The sequence below is a fragment of the Hippocampus bargibanti genome, linkage group LG18 (genome assembly GCF_051943395.1).
Source record: "Hippocampus bargibanti isolate YZ-2025 linkage group LG18, ASM5194339v1, whole genome shotgun sequence".
NCBI classification, from domain to species: Eukaryota; Metazoa; Chordata; class Actinopteri; order Syngnathiformes; family Syngnathidae; genus Hippocampus; species Hippocampus bargibanti.
The window spans coordinates 14357890-14375879 of record NC_142751.1 but is presented as its reverse complement, the minus strand read 5'-3'; the positions used below and the strand labels follow the sequence as shown (position 1 = coordinate 14375879).

The window sequence follows — 17990 nt, the reverse complement described above, 5'->3', positions numbered from 1 at the left end:
GAAGGGTTTCTCTCCAGTGTGGATTCTCATGTGGATTCTTAAATACCCCTTCACAATAAATGTCTGGCCGCAAACGGAGCAAGGAAAAGCTTTCCCGCTGGTGTGGGTTCTCGTGTGTATATTTAAATACGCCTTTGTGGTAAACCTTTGGTTACAAACCGAACAGGCGAAGGGTTTCTCTCCCGTGTGAATTCTCGTGTGCGCTTTCAAATGTCCGTTCATGGAAAATCGTTGATTACATACAGAGCAGGCAAAAGGCTTCTCACCAGTGTGCGTTCTTTTGTGAATCTCTAAATGTCCCTTCTGTGAAAATCTTTTATCACAAACCGAGCAGGAAAAAGGTTCCTCGCCGGTGTGGGTTCTTCTGTGAATTCCTAAATGTCCCTTCTGAGAAAATCTTTTCCCGCAAACGGAGCAGGAAAAGGGTTTATCCCCCGTGTGCGTTCTCATGTGACTCGTCAGGCTCCCTTTTTCAGAGAATTTTCGACCGCACACTGAGCAGACATAACGTTTCTCCCCAGTATGCGTTTTAGTATGCGCCGTCAAATGGTTCCTTTGAGCAAATCCCTGGCCGCAAAATGAGCAAACAAACGGCTTCTCTCCGGTGTGCGTTCTCGTGTGCGTCGTCAGACTATTCCTTTGAGCAAATGTTTGGCCACAAACGGAACAGACAAACGGTTTCTCTCCGGTGTGTGTTCTTCTGTGTTTTCTTAAATGTACTTCTCGAGCGAATCGTTCCCGCAAACCGGGCAGGCAAAAGGTTTCTCTCCAGCATGAGTCACCAAGTGTTTTTTCAAAAGACGCTTGTAGACAAACGTTTTCCCGCATTGAGTGCACTTCCAGCGTTGGTTGTCAACGTGACCTTTGTATACTTCTTCATTATCCTCATTATTGTCTATGTCAGGAGTGTATAAGGTCGTGTCGTCAATGTCAACGTGACCTTTGTATTGTTCATCATCATTATTATTATTATCATCATCATCAGTGTCAGGAGAGTATGAGGTCGCGTCGTCATTATCTGACAGCGGCGCCATAAATCCGTCTGGTGGTGATTGTCCATCACCTTCTGTCATCTCATACAGATTTGACCTGCAGATACCGGGACGCTCCACCCAACCGCTGGCTTCACTTTGATCCTCATCATCTTCACTTTTCATGGGAGAACCAGTATATTGCAAGGTGATGATGTCGTCATCCTCTTCCTCCTTGATATGCAGATGCACAGGAACCTCGCTAGCATCAATCTGAGTGGCTTCTTCTTCCTCTTTAATGGAAGGGCGCTCCAACTCGACTTCTATTTGTCCGTCCATTGCAGTCTCGCTTGTACACGAATCGAATCTGCAGAGAGGAACAAGTTAAAAAAAACCTGCAGAGTGGAAGTAATTTCTTAGTTTTTTTTGCAAACAGTGTGGCGTACTTGACAAAGTTGTCGTTTTTTGCTCCGTGGAGTTCCCAAGCGTACTCGGTTGGCTTTCTTGGGAACATTTTTAAACGATTTGTTAAGTGATTACAAACGCGTCTCTGTGTGTTTAGCGACTGGCAAACTAAGCTAAGCTAAGCTAGGCAGAGAAAATGTCATCGCGCATCCGAGATGCCTTTAAGTGTACGCCAACATTTGTTGAATGCTGTTTTAGTTCAGTTAAGCGGTGATGCAAGTCATCTATTTCCAACCTTCGGTACGTTCGTTCGACACATTCCCATAAAATATTAAAATATTAGTGAAGTGCGGGCGGTTACGTGAAAAGAAAAAAATATGGACGCCACAAAATGTATGGCAGCCCAGCTTGGACAAACTATTGGCATATATTGTTACTCTGTATCGGCACAGCGACGCCCTCTGGAGAAAGTAAAATAACACAGGCCTATTTTTTTCCCGGTTCAATATGGCGGCACCCGGCACGTCGCGCAACACTTCCGCCTGCGTCTTTTTCAACTGCGAACACGCGTCTCAAAATCTTGACTCAAAATCTTGATGACGGCAAAAATGAACGCGGTGGAGTCTTAACGCAGGACGACCAACACCAATTTTCCTCTTTGGGGAAATGTGGTTCCTCTTTGGTGCATGTTGACGCTGCTCGACCGAGCTTAGCCTATCCTTTCCTGGCTTGCTAGCCGCTAACAAAGAGACGTTTTGTGGTCGTTCAGCAATACAAATCGTGTAAAATGTGCGCGAGTCGTACACTGGCGAACGAGGAGGAGTACAAGGATAAGGAGCGACAAGGTTACCAACGACATGACGCCGTTCGCGAGACGCTTCTTGCAGCAGGTTTGCTCCATTTCTTCCTCTCACGTGTATACTAACCGCGGTGTTTACTATTGTTTGGATATGTATTCTTGTATTTTTTTTGTCATATTGATATACATCTGTCGCTTTTTAGGGGAAATTGCAATGTTTTTTCCTGCATTACGCATACATAATTATGCATATAGTATTACTAGCTAGCTATGTCGCTATCTATTAGCTAGCTATCTATCTGTTAACTAGCTATTAGGTAGCTGGCTGTTTGCTGGCTATTAGTTAGCTATGTGGCTGGCTATCGATTTGATGTCTATTACCTATTTAGCTAACTAGCTGGCTAGCTCGCTATCTATTACCAATCTATCTCACTATCTATTAGCTGGTAGCTAGATAGCTATTAGATAGCTATTAGATAGCTATTATTAACTAGCTATTAGCTAGCTAGCTTTCTATCGATTTGAGTTATTCCGGGTTGAGTGAACGCTGGCGCGTGTGGCTGCCACTGCTCACCCACAGAAAAACTTATCCAGTGACTGTATTGTGACCTTGAGAGTTTTGAAATGCGCTTAGAAATGAAGTGTATGATGATATAGAATTAAAATCCACCGCATTGAAACCACAATCTAACATTTGTCCTGTAGATGTTGATGAAAAGTACCACAATGCTAACCACCGAGAGAACCCACCCATTCCCTTTGAAGGAGAAAAAGAGGAGCAGGAGTCCCCCCACGTGAAAGATGAAGAAGAGGAGCCTCCTTACATGAAGGAGGAAGAGCAAGAAGAGGTTATCACCAAGTTCCCATGCCCTGGTATGTCTATCAAGACTGAAGATGAAGGTCCGAGGGAGGCCAAAGGAGAGGCGGAGCCTCCCAGTAGCAGGAAGTCAAGTCCGCACATGACAACGAGCAACGACGGACGATCATCAGCAGACGGACACTTAACGCCACTATTGGATCATGATCAAGATGATGACGAAGACGATGATGATGAGGATGAAGAGGAGGAGTTTGAAGGTCATGTGACATGTCACGCTGACAACAAACGCTGGGAATGTTCTAAGTGCGAAAAAACGTATGCTTACAAGGGAAGTTTGAAACAACACATGCGAACGCACACTGGAGAGAAACCCTACCCGTGCGGAGTTTGTGGGAAAAGATTTTCCAAGGCGAGAATCTTGAAACTACACACAAGGACACACACCGGAGAGAAACCATATGCATGCACGGTCTGCAGTCAACGATTTTCCCAGAAGGGGAGTTTGATCAGTCACACGAGAATACACACTGGTGAGAAACCTTTTGCCTGCTCCTTTTGCAGCAGAAGTTTCTCTCACAAGCGAAGCTTAACGACGCACACCAGAACGCACACGGGAGAGAAACCGTTTGCCTGTCCGCTGTGTGGTAAAAGATTTCCCGAGAAGGGAAGCTTAAAACGTCACACGAGAACACACACGAGAAAAAGGTCTTTTGGCTGCTCGGATTGTGGTCAAAGGTTCTCTCAAAAAGAAGATTTAAAACAACACACAAGGACACATGTTGTTGAGAAACTTTATACATGCACAGTTTGTGGCAACAGTTTCTTTAATAAGGGAAATTTGACAACACACAGCAGAATACACGCCGGAGAGAGAACTTTTGCCTAAACATACGAACAGACACAATATGGGGTAAGAAATTGGGCCGTTGCTAGCAAAATAGGAAGATGAAAATGTAATCCTGAATAAAATAAAACTTCATGTGGTGAGACTCTCTGTTTAATTATATTCTTATTACTCATGTTATTGTTTTGTGTATTGTTCTTTTAATTGTAAAGTGTCCTTGAGTGTTCAGAAAGGCGCTTGTAGATTAAATGTATTATTATTATTATTATTATTATATTAGTTATGTATCTGAAAGGTGAAATAAATGTTCTCCAAATTGGAATGGTGGAAAAATACAGCATCAAAATCAAGCTTTGTCTATTGTGTCCACGCGTGAGCTTTCAAGGTTAATTTTGTCGGACCTGTGCTGTTTTACGACATACAATCTGCTTTACGGCGAAGCCGGGTTCCAAAAATCACGTGGGAATTATAGGTTTTTGATGTGTCGCCTTGAAATGACGTCATTGCAACGGCCACTGATTTGTTTTTGTATTTTAAGCCTACACGTCAGCAATATAATAATAATAATAATAATAATAATAATACATTTTATTTATAAGCACATTTCAAAAGCCTCAATGACATTTACAGTGACAGGATAAGAACAAATAATGTTTTTTTTGCAGGTGAGCAACGGCAGCCAGACGAGCCAGCGTTCACTCAACCCGGAAGTAACACACGATAACATTTGTTATTAAAATTTAGTTCGACTGTCATTATAGACAAAGACAAAGCACCAATATGTAAGGAATTAATCGTTCAATTAGCACAATAAGGAATTGCGTTTGTTTTTCCATTAAAGTGACCCTCATTCAAATCGAGACATTTTCTTGTAAGCTTGTTTTTTTTATAGAAATGACTGAATTGAAACGTACTCAATTGCGTTAGATACCATATACATCATAAACAATTATTAAACTTGAACCTCCAATAAAATATACATTATAACTGCATTGTTCCTGACGGATGTTTAACATCGTCTTTTCGTCCACACGAACGGGCCACCGTAGAAAAGCGGTTAAGTAAGCAAACAAAGTTTGTCCTAATATGATCGCCGTACATCTGTTCTGAACAACTTCTTGTAAACCACACGCGCGTCCCCAAACTTTTTGTAAATATTGTGGATGTGTACTTTGCGCACGTCCGTCACTATTTTACCAAGTTAAAAATCTCATTCGTTCAATCTTCATGTCTGCTTAAAAATTGCACGTTGCATCTTAGCGCTTTACCTTATTTTAGCCTAGCTAGCTTAATTTAGCTCGCTAGCCGCTAACAAAGAGAGGCGTTGGTGATCGCTCAAAAGTGATTAAATGTTGTGATTGTCGTGTGAAAATGTGTGCAAGAAGAACACCGGAATACGAGGAGGAACTTTTAGGGGGAAAAGCCGACAGCGAGAAGACGACAGGTTTGTTTACTTCTGAACCGCATTGTCAACGTGAAAATTATTGTTCTTATTCTGTGACTGTAAAGTGTCCTTGAGAATTTTGAAAGGTGCTTATGAATAAAATGTATTATTATTATTATTATTATTATTATATCAAACTAATGAAAATAATTTTGAGTGTATTTTATTTTATTTATGAGTTTTTTTGTTACTCGTTAGAGGCAAAGCTAACACTAAAATCTCGTTACCAATTATGCTATCATCTGCCGTTTAAAATTGATGTTAAATGAATGACAAAAGGAGAAAAAAAAACTGAATTTAGTCTGAATAGTCTGATTTATATAGCTAGCTAGCTATTTGCTATCTAGCTGGCTGGCTATCTAGATAGCTATCGATGAACTATATAGCTATCTAGCTCGCTATCTATTCGCTTTCTATTTGAGTAACTTCCGGGTTGAGTGAACGCTGGCGCGTGTGGCTGCTGCTGCCCACCCACAAAAAAATGTATCCTTTGACTGTAAAGTGACCTTTAGACTTTTGAAAGGTGCTTAGAAATGAAATGTATTATTATTATTGCAAATGTCCCCATTTTAGGACTATTAACAAATATTCTGATTATTAAACTTAATGTCAAAGAACTTATTTATCAAAATTCTAATTCAGCAACATAAAAACACCTACCATAACTGTAAACAAAAAACAAAAAATACACAACGTCAAATTCACTTGATTGAACCAAGTATTTGACTTTGTCTGTCCTGTAGACAACAATGAAAAATATCCCGATTCAGGACACCAAGAGACGCCATGTCATCGCCTTCGAGAGGAGCAAGCGCATGTGAAAGAAGAGAAGAAACAATTACCTCCTCACATTAAAGAAGAAGAGCAAGAGGAAGACGTCACCAAATCACTGTGCGCTGGCGATCCTCTCAAAAGTGAAGATGAAGGAAATGAAGGTCCAAGTGAGGCCGTCGGAGGGGCGGGGCCTCGCGCTAGCTGTAAGTCAAGTCGACACGTGACAACAGAAAGTGATGGACAATCACCAGCGCGCAGACTTTTGGCGCCACTATCAGACAGTGAGGACCCGATGACATGCTCTCCTTCCACTCATGATGATGATGAGGAAGAAGAGGAAAGTCAAGTGACAGATCACACGGACAGAAAACGCTGGAAATGCTCCGAGTGCGGCAAAACGTATGCCTCCAAGAGCAGTTTGAAACAACACACCAGAATGCACACGGGAGAGAAACCTTTTGCATGTACACTTTGTGAGAAAAGGTTCTCCCAGAAGGTGGGCCTAACAATACACACCAGAACGCACACTGGTGAGAAACCTTTTGCCTGCTTGATTTGCGCTAAGAGATTTTCTGAAAAGGGAAGATTAAAACTGCACACGAGAACGCACACTGCCGCCACCGCGCTTACCTGTTCAGTTTGTGGTCAGCGTTTCTCTGGCAAGGAAGATTTAAAACTCCACACAAGGACGCACGTGAATTGGAAACCGTATTTATGCACCCTTTGCGGTAAAAGTTTCACAGCTAACAAATTTTTGAGAGAGCATTCGACGACACACACCGGCGAGAAACCGTACGTGTGCACGGTGTGCGGTAAAGGCTTCTTCAATAAGGGGAATTTGATAACGCACACAAGAATGCACGCGAGAGAGAAACCGTTTGCCTGCATTGAGTGCGGTCAACGATTCTCTCAAGAAGAAGATTTGCAGCAGCACGCCAGGACGCACACTGGCGAAAAACCTTACGCGTGCACGGTTTGCGGTAATAGTTTTCTAAATAAGGGCCATTTGACAACGCACACCAGAATTCATGCTGGTGAGAGACCGTTTTCCTGCTCGGATTGTGAGCAAACGTTCACTCGAAGGGATCATTTGGCAAGCCACATAAGAACGCATACACGCTAGGTAATGTCGGCGTCCGCTCAGATTGTTATCAGTGTATTTACAACACGTATACAGATGTACTCTATGTAAACACAAAGAAGATAATCAACGGGACCAAAGGAGGGAATGACTGACTGATAGACTGAAAAAAGGCAGACTCCGGATGGCAAGATGGAAAAGTATCAATGGGATGCCGAATAAAATACTGTACAAATTGGGGCAATGAGTGTATTTGTACTGTGTGTATTTTTAGATCATGAAATAAAATATGGCTTCCAAAACAAGGAAGACTGTCTTGGGACTGTAAAATGTCCTTGGGAGTTTTGAAAGCTGCGATACAATTTATTATTATTATTATTGACAACGCTCCCCAAATTGAAACGTTAAAAAAGTCACTTCCGTGTTTAAGAAAGCCGAAAGGAACCAAACAAACATGCGAATCAAAACTCTAAAATGGCGGACACTGTTTCGCTATGGTGACCCCTTTAGGAGAAAAGTAAAAAAAAAAAGATTGTACATAATATTTAATAACATTGCATATTAGAAAACACTACTGTAAAGGCGCTTATAAATGAAATGTATTATTATTATTATTGTATAACAATTTGTTTTCTTGACTGCATCTCTCCCGCTCCACATACATTACAGACGGCAGTTTGAAATCTCGCGGGATTACTTTTCACTCCCACGGCGTCACTACAGGTAACACATGACGTCATTTCCGTTCGCCTCCGGTCTCTTGGGGTACTGTCGCAGGTATGTAGTGAATTGTTTGTTTTTCTCGCTAATGTCTGTTTGGAATGAAATATAAATATTGTCAATTCATACGTGACCCTGTTGCCACTCTTGACTGACTTAGAGAAAACAAAAGTATTTTCTATTTTTTTTGTATTTACATTATATTTATCGGCGCTATTGAAGCGTTATGTATAAGCATGCTAACTGCTAGCCTATCGCTTCTCCTGTGAGTCACCAACGAACAGCACAACTTTTTAAGTCAGTTTTAAAGTCACAAAAATAACGAGTCGATATATGATTATTATATTACTACACGCTGTTTATCTGGTTCCATTTTTTTCCCGTGGCTTTGGTTCCTTGTCATTTTGTACTTTATATGCGTAGCTTAAAATTAGCCTTTAATTTGGTTCACCTGCTTGAATGCAGATAATCTTCCATAATATGGATAACATTGCACTGCATATAAGATAAGATAAACTTTATTCGTCTCAGTCAATGAAGAAATTCAAGTGGATTTGCCATATAGTTGTGTTTTTATAGTGTTGTTTTTATTAAATGTATTATTATTATTATTATTATCCAAGTGGATTTTCAATACATATTTCATTTCACAAACCGGAAGAATATATTCCTGTGAGTATTATTTTACTATGAATTCAAGTTTATAATAATAATCCATTTCATTTCTAAGCACCTTTCAAAACTCTCAAGGTCACTTTACAGTCACAGGATAAAGTTTTTCTGGGGATGAGCAGCGGCAGCCACACGCGCCAGCGTTCACTCAACCCGGAAGTAACTCAAATAGATAGAAAGCTAGCTCGCTAGCTAGCCAATCGATAGCCAACAGACACCTAGCGAGATAGCCAGCTAGATAGCTAATAGCTAGCAAATGATGATAATAATCAATACATTTCATTTTCAAGCGCCTTTCAAAACTCTCAAGGTCACTTTACAGTCACAGGATAAAGTTTTTCTGTGGATGAGCAGCGGCAGCCACACGCGCCAGCGTTCCTCAACCCGGAAATAACTCAAATAGATAGAAAGCTAGCTAATATATAGCCAATAGCTTAACAGCTAGTGAGTCCTCATTGTTCAGTTTTCCAGTCAACTCCCAAAAAAAGAAGCAAAATCCTGAGAAGCCAAAAACAAAGGCCACAGTGTCTTCTACTCTTCCAGCTCAGCTTCCAAATCCTTGAAGAAATCCCGCCTCTCCAAGGCGATGTCATGAATAATGGTGTCCAACAGCAACCTGGCCGAGTTCCTCTTCTCCAGGGTGTTGTTCACCTCAGCCATCAACCACTGGAAGAAATTCACCTCAATATCTCTCTCCACCGGATCGTAGAAGTAACCGTGTCTCCGTAACGAGGCGAAGACGGCGGGAAAAAGTTTGGAGAGGAACTGCTGAGCGCAAGCTTGGGCGGCGATCATCTCCGCCGTTTCTTTCTCTTTCCTCACCGCCTCCCTCTGCTGGGCGATGCGGCATTCTTTTTCCTCGTTGCGCCGCCGTTCCTGTTCCTGTAGTCGCTGCACCTCAGCTAGCTCGGCGTTCCTCAGCTGCTCGAAGGCTCTTTGCTGGGCTCGCAAACAAGCTAGTTCTTCCTCCTCCATCACCTCCAGGAGAGATTGCTCAATGGTTTTACCCACCAGGACCTCCAACACCGGTTGAACCTCCCTGTCGAAGTCAAACAACTCCCCTTCTTCGATTTGGGTGGCGACATCCTCGCCGGATTTAGCGGGGATGAATAGCGGCGTAGCCGGCCTGTCCAGGAAACGATCGGTTTGCGAGTCGATATCCTTAGTGACCAGGATGTTACTCAGTTCCTCCAAATACGAGTCGGTTTGCACGTCGGCGTGTTTTCGACCGGGTAGGTTGTCGTGAGCCTTGAACCAGACGTGGTCCCTGGATCTCATGAAGTCTACAGACCTCTTTCGGAATCCGTGTTGTTGTTGAATATCGGCCGCCTGCATGGTCATCTTGCCCATGTGGTGGTTATGAACGTTTCCTCGGATGACCCGTCGGTCGTACATAATATTTGCGTACTGGGGATTATCCGTCGGGGAGCTGCTGTACTTTGAACGGCTTTCGACCGGTCGGGGTCGACTGGCGAATACGTACGTTGCGTTTTTATCCCGTTGACTGTGTGAAACGGAAGTCATGGTGCGCAATCAGGGTCTCTCGGCGATCGTCGGTATGGCTTTGTTGTCGTAGCGATTTCCTCAGTGTTTCATAGCAACTGTTTTTCGGGTAGAAACAAAAAGCGCTTGTCAAGTTCTGCTTCCTGAGGCGGAGATGGTTCGTTTTCTTGAGGTTTTTGCGTGTGTTTGAACTCCGGACGGCAGCCTTGGATAGCTTCCCTTCAGCCAAAATGGCTAACAAGCTACTATTAGCATAGTTTTCATCTACCTAAAACTCCAAAAATAGCCTTCGCATACCAACACCATCCATCCATCCAAATTTCTTTGCCTTTCGCTCTCTTATGGTCCTTCGTAAACTGACGCTTTGCTAGCAACTTCACGAGGACGATTAGCCTCTTTTACGCCACTGACGTCATGGCTAACCCAGACCTTGTGACATCATTTGCTTCCAAGCAAGCGGTCATCAACTACAAAGCCTTGTGACATCATTTCTTATCAGTGACGCATAGAATTTTTAATTAACCAACCCTGATCATTTTTATTGATTTATTTTGTTGGCATTGAAAAGGAAGTTCATTACTGTGTTTTACTGGTGATGATATGGTCGGACTGACCATTAATTACATTATTTATTTGTGTATTTATTTCTGTACTTTAATTATGTATGTATGTAGTTATTTAGTTAGTAGTTTGTTTGTTAGCTATCTAACTAAATGTATTTATCTAGCTGTGAAATGTAAATTTCTCCACTGCGAGACTAATAAAGGCAAATCCAATCTAGCTAGCTGGCTAGCTAGCTACATGGCTGGCTATCTATTAGCTACAGTATTATATATATATTTATATTAGCTAGCTACCTTTCTAACTATTTGAGTTACTTTGGGTTGAGTGAACGCTGGCGCGTGTGGCTGCCGCTTCTCACCCGCAAAAAAAAACTGATCCCTGACTGTAAAGTGACCTTGAGAGTTTTGAAAGGCACTTAAAAATGAAATGTATTATTATTATTATTATTAACATTCTTTTTGGGAGACTAAATTCATCCTGTTAAGAGACAAAATGGAGGACAAAAACAATAGTTCTGTAGTTGTAATTGGCGCCCTCTGCCGGTCAACCCGGGAACATCACGTCATCGTTCGACAGAAACATTTGAGCAGCAGATATTTATTTCTTTTATATAATTAAGGTGGTCATGATAATAATAATAATAATGCTGATATCAACCATAGCAACAACAAAAAAAAAAGTTAGCAAACAACGTTTTTCTTTGTTTTCGTTGTTAATCTTTTGTCATCAAAAAAAGATCCATAAGCCTCGCCGGTCACCATTTTTACAGTTAATGCTAATTGCTAAAAGGTGACGGACCGCCACATTATTTGTTTTGATTGGCCAGTGACCTGTCAATCATCTTCCAACTGTCTCATAAATCTTTTTTTTTTGGTAATTCACTGTGGATATTTGATGGGTCTGCTTGCCGCTCCATGTGTAACCATTTTTTTTGTCCATCCAATAATATGGTGGATCTTCTTGCAAGTAGACATGCTAGTGAGTCATTCTACTAGAATGCCTATTTTTATATTTTATTTTTTTTAGTTGGGGAGTCTTACTAGTGACCTCAAACGGGATATCAAGGTCATTTTTGCCACCTTATAATTGCTATATATATTATATATATTGGTATTGATTAGGTTGAATTTATGGGCCAAAAGTAGCACTGGTAGCGGCAGCCATTTTGTGACACAATAGAAACATTTTGGAATGAAACCGTAGAAAAAAAAACCCACAAACAAACTGGATTTTTAACGGACACGTGATCTCACGTGCGCCTTCATGTGGCGGAAGCTGTCCTTAGCGGGAGGGGGCTCGAGGGGGAGGGATGTGGGGGGGGTCAGTTCTGGGTGTTTTTTTTTTAGGGCGTTGACGGGCAACTCTGTCCTAGAAGGTCTTCCTGTGGATGGCACGTGCTCCGTCTTCCTCATACTCCCGCTTGGACACCCACATCTTCTTAAAGGTGTCCAACGAAGCCAAGATGGAGCCTCTGTGGGTGGGCGGGGCCACAAGGTGTGTTAATTGTGATGTGAATGCATCTTATCTTCAACTCATTGACTGCTGCGGATATTTAAGTTCCTCCGGAATGGTTTTTAACCTAGGCTAGGCTAACGATGAGGGTCTTGTGTGGCTATCTAGTTATCTATTAGCTATTTATTAGCTATCCATTAGTCCATGGGTGGCTTTTAGCTGTCTATCTCTTAGCTATTTATTAGCTAGCTAGCTGGCTGGCTATTAGCTGTCGGCTATCTATTACCTAATTGTTAGCTATCCATTAGCTAGCTAGCTTTCTATCTATTTGAGTTACTTCGGGTTGTCTGTCGAGATCGCTAGCTACCTATCTATTAGCTAGCTACTTAGCTGGCTATCTGCTTGCTATCTAGCTAGCTACCTATCCATTTGCTATCTATTAGCTAGATATCTATTTGCTATCTATTAGCTAGCTACCTATCTATTTGCTATCTATTAGCCCATGTAGCTATGTAGCTGGCCATTTATTAGCTATATGTCTATCTAGCTAGTTAGCTAACTGTCTAGCTGGCTATATATTAGCCGTTAGCTAACTTTCTATCTATTTGATTTACTTCCGGGTTGAGTGAACGCTGGCGCGTGTGGTTTGCCGCTGCTCACCCTCAGAAAAACTGATCCTGTGACTGTAAAGTGACCTTGGGCGTTTTGAAAAGCGCTTAAAAATCAAATGTATTATTATTATTATTATTAATGTATGAGAATTTTTGAGTTTCTGTGTAATTGCACTGTCAAGAACACACCAGTAGATGGTGGTGTTGCGTCACTTCAGAGCAGATTTTTTTTTTTTTTTTTTTTTTTGACGTGTATGGTGTATTTTTTTTTGTAAACAACAATGAGAACTCTGCTTTGAAAATGTCTGGCAAGCCCAATGAGTTAAAAATAACAAGAAATGAACCAAAAATGATAATTTACCCGATCCACGTGGAGTACAGTCTCTCTTGGGGGGCCGAGATCTGGTACAAACACACACACACACACACACACACAAGTCAAAATACGTGGAGGAAAGGAGGAAGTTAGGAAAGCTCTAACCTTGATTTTGACATCTTTGGGCGCAAGCTTCTTCACTTCAGTCAGTAATCTCTCTCCAAAGCCTGGGGGAGGGGTTAAAGTGAGTCACATGGTGTTTGGTGACATATCGAACAGTCGCCGAGTGGTCCCACCTTTGATGAGCGTGGACCCCCCGGATAAAACGATAGTAGAGAAGAGCGTACGCCTCAGATCCAAATCTGACTTCTGGATGGCGTAGGCTAGGACCTCGTGGATCCCCGAGCTCTCGTCGCCCACCAGGTCGGGCCGGAACAGCAGCTCGGGGGCGCGGAAACGGGCGGGCCCGATCTGAACGGGAACGGCGGGATTGGGTCAAGCGCCGGAAAGGGGGCGGGGATTTGACTTGTCACTCACGTTTAAGGCGCTCCCGTCGGGGAGGACGTACTGAGCCTTCTCTGTTTCCAGTGTTTCGTCCTTCTGAGGGTTCAGCGACAGGTAGCACGCCCTCTGGTGACCAACACGGGTATTACGTCGGCTTACTATTCATCCGATTGAATTGTGTTGAACTCAAGATTCAGAAAAGCGGCGATATTTGTAAGATTGTCGTGTAAAATAGGATTTGTTGGAGGGTTTACTGTTGATTTAAAGGACAGCCGACACCTCCGGACAAGTTGCGTCCGTAATTTGTTAAATCACTTCAAGTGACTTCTATCTACTGAAGCGCATTTTACAAAGATTCCACCACTTATAGCTATATTTTACGTTTTAACACTGGCGCTGAATATTCATCAAGTCTTGTTTTCGAGTTGATGACGTCACGGAGGGAACGCCCCTGATCGAGAAAGCGACACACAATGCATTTTGGGTACTTTTTTTCGTCTGAAAACACGGATAACTACATGAATAACGCGATGGTGAATCGTTGTGTGTCGCGGCCAATCGCGGTAACACGCATAAAGAAGGTGTAAGTTGACACAAATTCCCAGCGGACAAACCAGCCCATTTCCAATGGAGCTTGTGCGCCATCTTGTGCATTTTCTGGGACGCTACATTGCAGTCCAGATGCTTCAAAATGACACGGAAGGACTTCTTTAATGGATTCCAAACATTTATGCTTTCCTCTTCAGAACTATTTGAATCATATTCATAACTGGATGAGTAACAAGAAAACATCTTCTCTGAATCTGAAGCCATTGTTTTGATTCTGGAGCAAGGCAGTTTGTGAAGGAGTATCATGACGTGACGTCACAAACAAGAGGGCGGGACTTTCTGAATCTCCCCAATTTCTAGCTTATTTTGTGGCACTTTTGGGCCACTAAGTCATTTTTATTGGTGTTTTGCATTTGACTAAAAATATCAGCCTGCGTGTTTTTGGGTATTTTAGACGCTATAAAACATTTTTCTGATGTCAGTTAGGAAACAAAAAATGGTGTCGCTTGTCCTTTAACAAAATTTCTTTCTATTTCTGTCCATACTGTGTGCAAAAATGGCCGAATTGCTCACGTGACGTTGAATTGTGCATTGTCCTGTTTGTTTTTCAGAAAGCGATCTTGTTGTTCTGACACGGCAAACGGAACCGAATATAAATCAAGCCGCCTCACCTCCTTGATGGTGCGCACCACCTCGAACTCGGCCGTTGTGTTGAAATTGTAGCCTTCCCTGCGCAGGAGCAGGCGCAGGTAGCGCGACACATCCCTGCCGGCGATGTCCACCCGCATGATTGTGTGCGGGATGGCGAAGCCCTCGTAGATGGGCACCACGTGCGTCACGCCGTCGCCCGCATCCAGAACCACGCCCGTGGTACGTCCGGTGGCGTACCTGAGCAGGACGACAACTCGGTCAGTCAGGTACGCTACAAATCCTTAGCGCTAATCTTAATTTAGCCATTTGAGAGATCACCTCCATTTCACTTACAAACTGAGCACCGCCTGCGTGGAGATGTAGAGCGCGGGAACGTTAAAGGTCTCAAAGAAAACCTCGCCGGCCTTCTCACGGTTTTTGATTGGGTTGAGAGGCGCTTCGGTCAGAAGGACGGGATGCTGAGGACCGCAAACAAGAAAGCGCTTTACAAACGCCATTTTTAGGATCTGATACTCATGACAAAAAGTTGTCTTCAAAAAGTGTCTATTAGCTAACTAGCTTTCTATCTGAGTTCTTTCCAGGTTGAGTGAAGGCCTAGCTAGTTATGTTAGCTATATATTAGCTAGCTAGCTTTCTATCCAAGTTACATAGCACTATATTAGCTGTCTATTAGCTAGCTTTCTATCTGAGTTACTTCCGGGTTGAGTGAAGGCCAGGCTAGCTATCTATTAGCTAGCTAGCTTTCTATCTGAGTTATTTCCAGGTTGAGTGAAGGCCTAGCTAGTTATGTTAGCTATATATTAGCTAGCTAGCTTTTCTATCCAAGTTACATAGCTGTCTATTAGCTAGCTTTCTATCTGAGTTACTTCCGGGTTGAGTGAAGGCCTAGCTAGCTATCTATTAGCTGTCTATTAGCTAGCTAGCTTTCTATCCGAGTTACATAGCAGTATATTAGCTGTCTATTAGCTAGCCTTCTAGCTGAGTTACTTCCGGGTTGAGTGAAGGCCTAGCTAGCTATCCATTAGCTATATATTAGCTAGCTAGATTTCTATCTGAGTTACTTAGCTATCTATTTGCTAGCTAGCTTTCTATCTGAGTAATTTCCAGGTTGAGTGAAGGCCTAGCTAGTTATCTGTTAGCTATATATTAGCTCGCTAGCTTTCTATCCGAGTTACATAGCAGTATATTAGCTGTCTATTAGCTAGCCTTCTAGCTGAGTTACTTCCGGGTTGAGTGAAGGCCTAGCTAGCTATCCATTAGCTGTATATTAGCTAGCTAGCTTTCTATCCGAGTTACTTTCAGTCGCAGACGTTTTGTAAGTTGTACACCCGACGTAAAAGTTGCACGCCCCGGGCATCCGGGCAGACGTTATTTCAGACATTGCCATTTTGTTCTTCCTCCTCATCAGGAAGATCACGACCACCCACTCTACCTCCTCGGAGAAAGTCTGCAGCTGCTCCTTGGAGTAAATGTACTGCCAGATCCTCTCCATATCATTCCAGTCCTTCACGATGCCGTGCTCCATCGGGTAGCGAACTGACAGCAGGCCGCGATGCTCCTGATACACGTAAGTCAAATATGTATAATATACAAACAAAACATGCTATCAAGACAACGAACGAACGAACGGACGAACGAACGAACGGACGAACGAACGGGCTTACCTCCGCTTTGGGCCCGATAAAAAGATCTCCCTCCAAAGCACCCGCCATGACGCGAACATGTTTGGGACGCCCAACACTGCACCACACGCATACAATAAAGTATTAATAATTGCGTCACAATCAGAATCAAACCCGAAGAAAAGCCACTTACTAGTTGGGAAAACAATATTTGGGGATCTGGTCTCCAGCGAAACCAGCCTTGATGACCCCTGAACCCTGCACACACACAATTATTTAAAAAAAAGCGTGATTCAATGTGGAGACTTTGGAAGCTCATAAGATGAGGCTGCGGGACATGCTAAGCAACAAACGACGACTTTGTTTCAACGATGGACGAACATAAACGCCATCTGTGCTTGATCGTATCTTCCTCGAGGAAATGTCACAAACACATGATTGGTTCGGCTCTGTGATTCATACGGTCAACGACTGTATCGAAAGACTGTGTCTTATGTGTTGTATTATTTTGTTATTATGACTTAAAGTGATAGCAATACTATAGCACATTTATTATACATAAAATAAGGTATATTTTGAGTAGTTTTAAGGCTTATTTAGTAGAAAATCATGTTTTATGGGGACCTGGGGAACAGATTATTCTCATTTTAATGGTTTCCTATGGGAAATTAAGTTTTGGGATACACACTTTTCGCCTTACACAATCTCTTGTCTGGGAACCAATTAAGTTCGTAAGCCAAGGTATCACTGAACTTCCGGGTTGAGTGAACGCTGGCGCATGTGGCTGCCGCTGCTCACCCATAGAAAGACTGATCCTGTGACTGTAAAGTGACCTTGGGAGTTTTGAAAGGCGCTTATCAATTAAATGTAGTGTTATTATTATTATTATTATTATTATTATTATTATTATTAAGGTGATGCAAGCGAGTGGCTGCCTTTATAGTAGCTCCTATATTTTGTTCTACTTATTCATTTCGTATTTTTACTGTTGTGAATTGGGAATGTCTCCATTGTGAAACTAATAAAGGTTATCTTATCTATCTATATGCAGTGCATTGTTTTCGAGGACGTTTCTGGCCATTTAAGATCGCCCAGCCCTCATGTAGGCAAATAAAAAGCTGCAAAATATTGTCATGCTTAATCTAATTTCAACAAATATTTAAAATAACATGTTATGTGGTAATTGTGCAGCTAGCCTGCGTTTGCCATCTGTCATTAGCAGCCGGGTCAGCTAGCATATTTTGCTAGCTCTCATTCATGCTAACTGGCTGAATTTAAAAAATCGCGTTTTGTATTCCGTTTGTATTTGCCCTAAGTAATGTAAAACACGTAAAAATAATAAGGCGTCGGTATGGCTAAGCAAATAGCTGCGGTTAGCTCCAAGACAAAAGCGCAGCTAAGCTAACAGCTAGTCCGTCACGGCCTCCGTTTGGGTGTGGGGGTGAATGACGTCAACATACTCACGTTATCGATCACGACGGGCTGATTAGCTAAAATATCATAGGACTCCATGACGGACGAAAATGTTGAAGCGCGCGTCTGTCGGCGTCCACTTTCGGCGCTGAATGACGTCCAAGTCGTGAGGGGGGAAAAAGACGTCCGCCCGTCGGGTCGTTCGTTCGTTCGTTGCTGCGCTTATGGGCCGAGCGACCGCATCCGTCGTTGCTGTCCGCCTCGCCGCACCTCTT

The 17990-nt window shown here is 42.6% G+C and overlaps 4 protein-coding genes and 1 pseudogene across 5 annotated transcripts; 2 read left to right on the top strand and 3 right to left on the bottom strand.

Moving 5' to 3' along the window:
- Window positions 1-566: 566 nt before the first annotated feature.
- LOC148884840 (uncharacterized) lies at window positions 567-1900 on the bottom strand. The gene is made up of 2 exons (XM_089021133.1): window positions 1418-1900; window positions 567-1338 (listed from the first exon to the last, which is right to left on the bottom strand). The coding sequence occupies exons 1-2, from the start codon at window positions 1483-1485 to the stop codon at window positions 711-713; spliced, it is 696 nt and encodes a 231-aa protein (XP_088877259.1). The 5' UTR covers window positions 1486-1900; the 3' UTR covers window positions 567-710.
- A 66-nt stretch (window positions 1901-1966) lies between these two features.
- LOC148884839 (uncharacterized) lies at window positions 1967-4189 on the top strand. Its single transcript, XM_089021126.1, has 2 exons — window positions 1967-2266; window positions 2881-4189. The coding sequence occupies exons 1-2, from the start codon at window positions 2164-2166 to the stop codon at window positions 3879-3881; spliced, it is 1104 nt and encodes a 367-aa protein (XP_088877252.1). The 5' UTR covers window positions 1967-2163; the 3' UTR covers window positions 3882-4189.
- A 748-nt stretch (window positions 4190-4937) lies between these two features.
- On the top strand, window positions 4938-14779 carry LOC148884837 (uncharacterized). Of its 2 annotated transcripts, XM_089021122.1 has the most exons (4): window positions 4938-5283; window positions 6027-6587; window positions 7808-7915; window positions 14641-14779. In XM_089021122.1, the coding sequence occupies exons 1-3, from the start codon at window positions 5211-5213 to the stop codon at window positions 7870-7872; spliced, it is 699 nt and encodes a 232-aa protein (XP_088877248.1). In that variant the 5' UTR covers window positions 4938-5210; the 3' UTR covers window positions 7873-7915; window positions 14641-14779. The 2 variants fall into 2 exon arrangements, with proteins under 2 accessions (XP_088877248.1, XP_088877247.1); XM_089021121.1 differs by lacking the exons at window positions 7808-7915; window positions 14641-14779 and having other exon boundaries at window positions 6027-7380.
- On the bottom strand, window positions 8690-10993 carry LOC148884838 (radial spoke head protein 3 homolog pseudogene; annotated as a pseudogene).
- Window positions 11179-17988, bottom strand: actr1b (actin related protein 1B). The gene is made up of 11 exons (XM_089021125.1): window positions 17767-17988; window positions 16496-16560; window positions 16345-16420; window positions 16113-16238; window positions 15014-15138; window positions 14701-14917; window positions 13514-13606; window positions 13273-13447; window positions 13142-13203; window positions 13022-13062; window positions 11179-12068 (listed from the first exon to the last, which is right to left on the bottom strand). Exons 1-11 carry the CDS (start codon window positions 17812-17814, stop codon window positions 11966-11968), a joined length of 1131 nt encoding a protein of 376 aa, XP_088877251.1. The 5' UTR covers window positions 17815-17988; the 3' UTR covers window positions 11179-11965.
- Window positions 17989-17990: the final 2 nt, after the last annotated feature.

What these genes read in the sequence shown, in the direction of transcription:
- actr1b (XM_089021125.1), bottom strand. Translation starts at nt 17,814, where the DNA reads ATGGAGTCCTATGATATTTTAGCTAATCAGCCCGTCGTGATCGATAAC. An exon ending in CCGACGGGAGCGCCTTAAAC is followed by an intron (nt 13,448 to 13,513) that starts GTGAGTGACAAG and finishes GTTCCCGTTCAG; the next exon opens with ATCGGGCCCGCCCGTTTCCG. An exon ending in CCAAAGATGTCAAAATCAAG is followed by an intron (nt 13,063 to 13,141) that starts GTTAGAGCTTTC and finishes TGTTTGTACCAG; the next exon opens with ATCTCGGCCCCCCAAGAGAG.
- LOC148884837 (XM_089021121.1), top strand. Translation starts at nt 5,211, where the DNA reads ATGTGTGCAAGAAGAACACCGGAATACGAGGAGGAACTTTTAGGGGGA. An exon ending in CGACAGCGAGAAGACGACAG is followed by an intron (nt 5,284 to 6,026) that starts GTTTGTTTACTT and finishes TCTGTCCTGTAG; the next exon opens with ACAACAATGAAAAATATCCC.
- LOC148884840 (XM_089021133.1), bottom strand. Translation starts at nt 1,485, where the DNA reads ATGTTCCCAAGAAAGCCAACCGAGTACGCTTGGGAACTCCACGGAGCA. An exon ending in AAAAACGACAACTTTGTCAA is followed by an intron (nt 1,339 to 1,417) that starts GTACGCCACACT and finishes TCCTCTCTGCAG; the next exon opens with ATTCGATTCGTGTACAAGCG.
- LOC148884839 (XM_089021126.1), top strand. Translation starts at nt 2,164, where the DNA reads ATGTGCGCGAGTCGTACACTGGCGAACGAGGAGGAGTACAAGGATAAG. An exon ending in CGAGACGCTTCTTGCAGCAG is followed by an intron (nt 2,267 to 2,880) that starts GTTTGCTCCATT and finishes TTTGTCCTGTAG; the next exon opens with ATGTTGATGAAAAGTACCAC.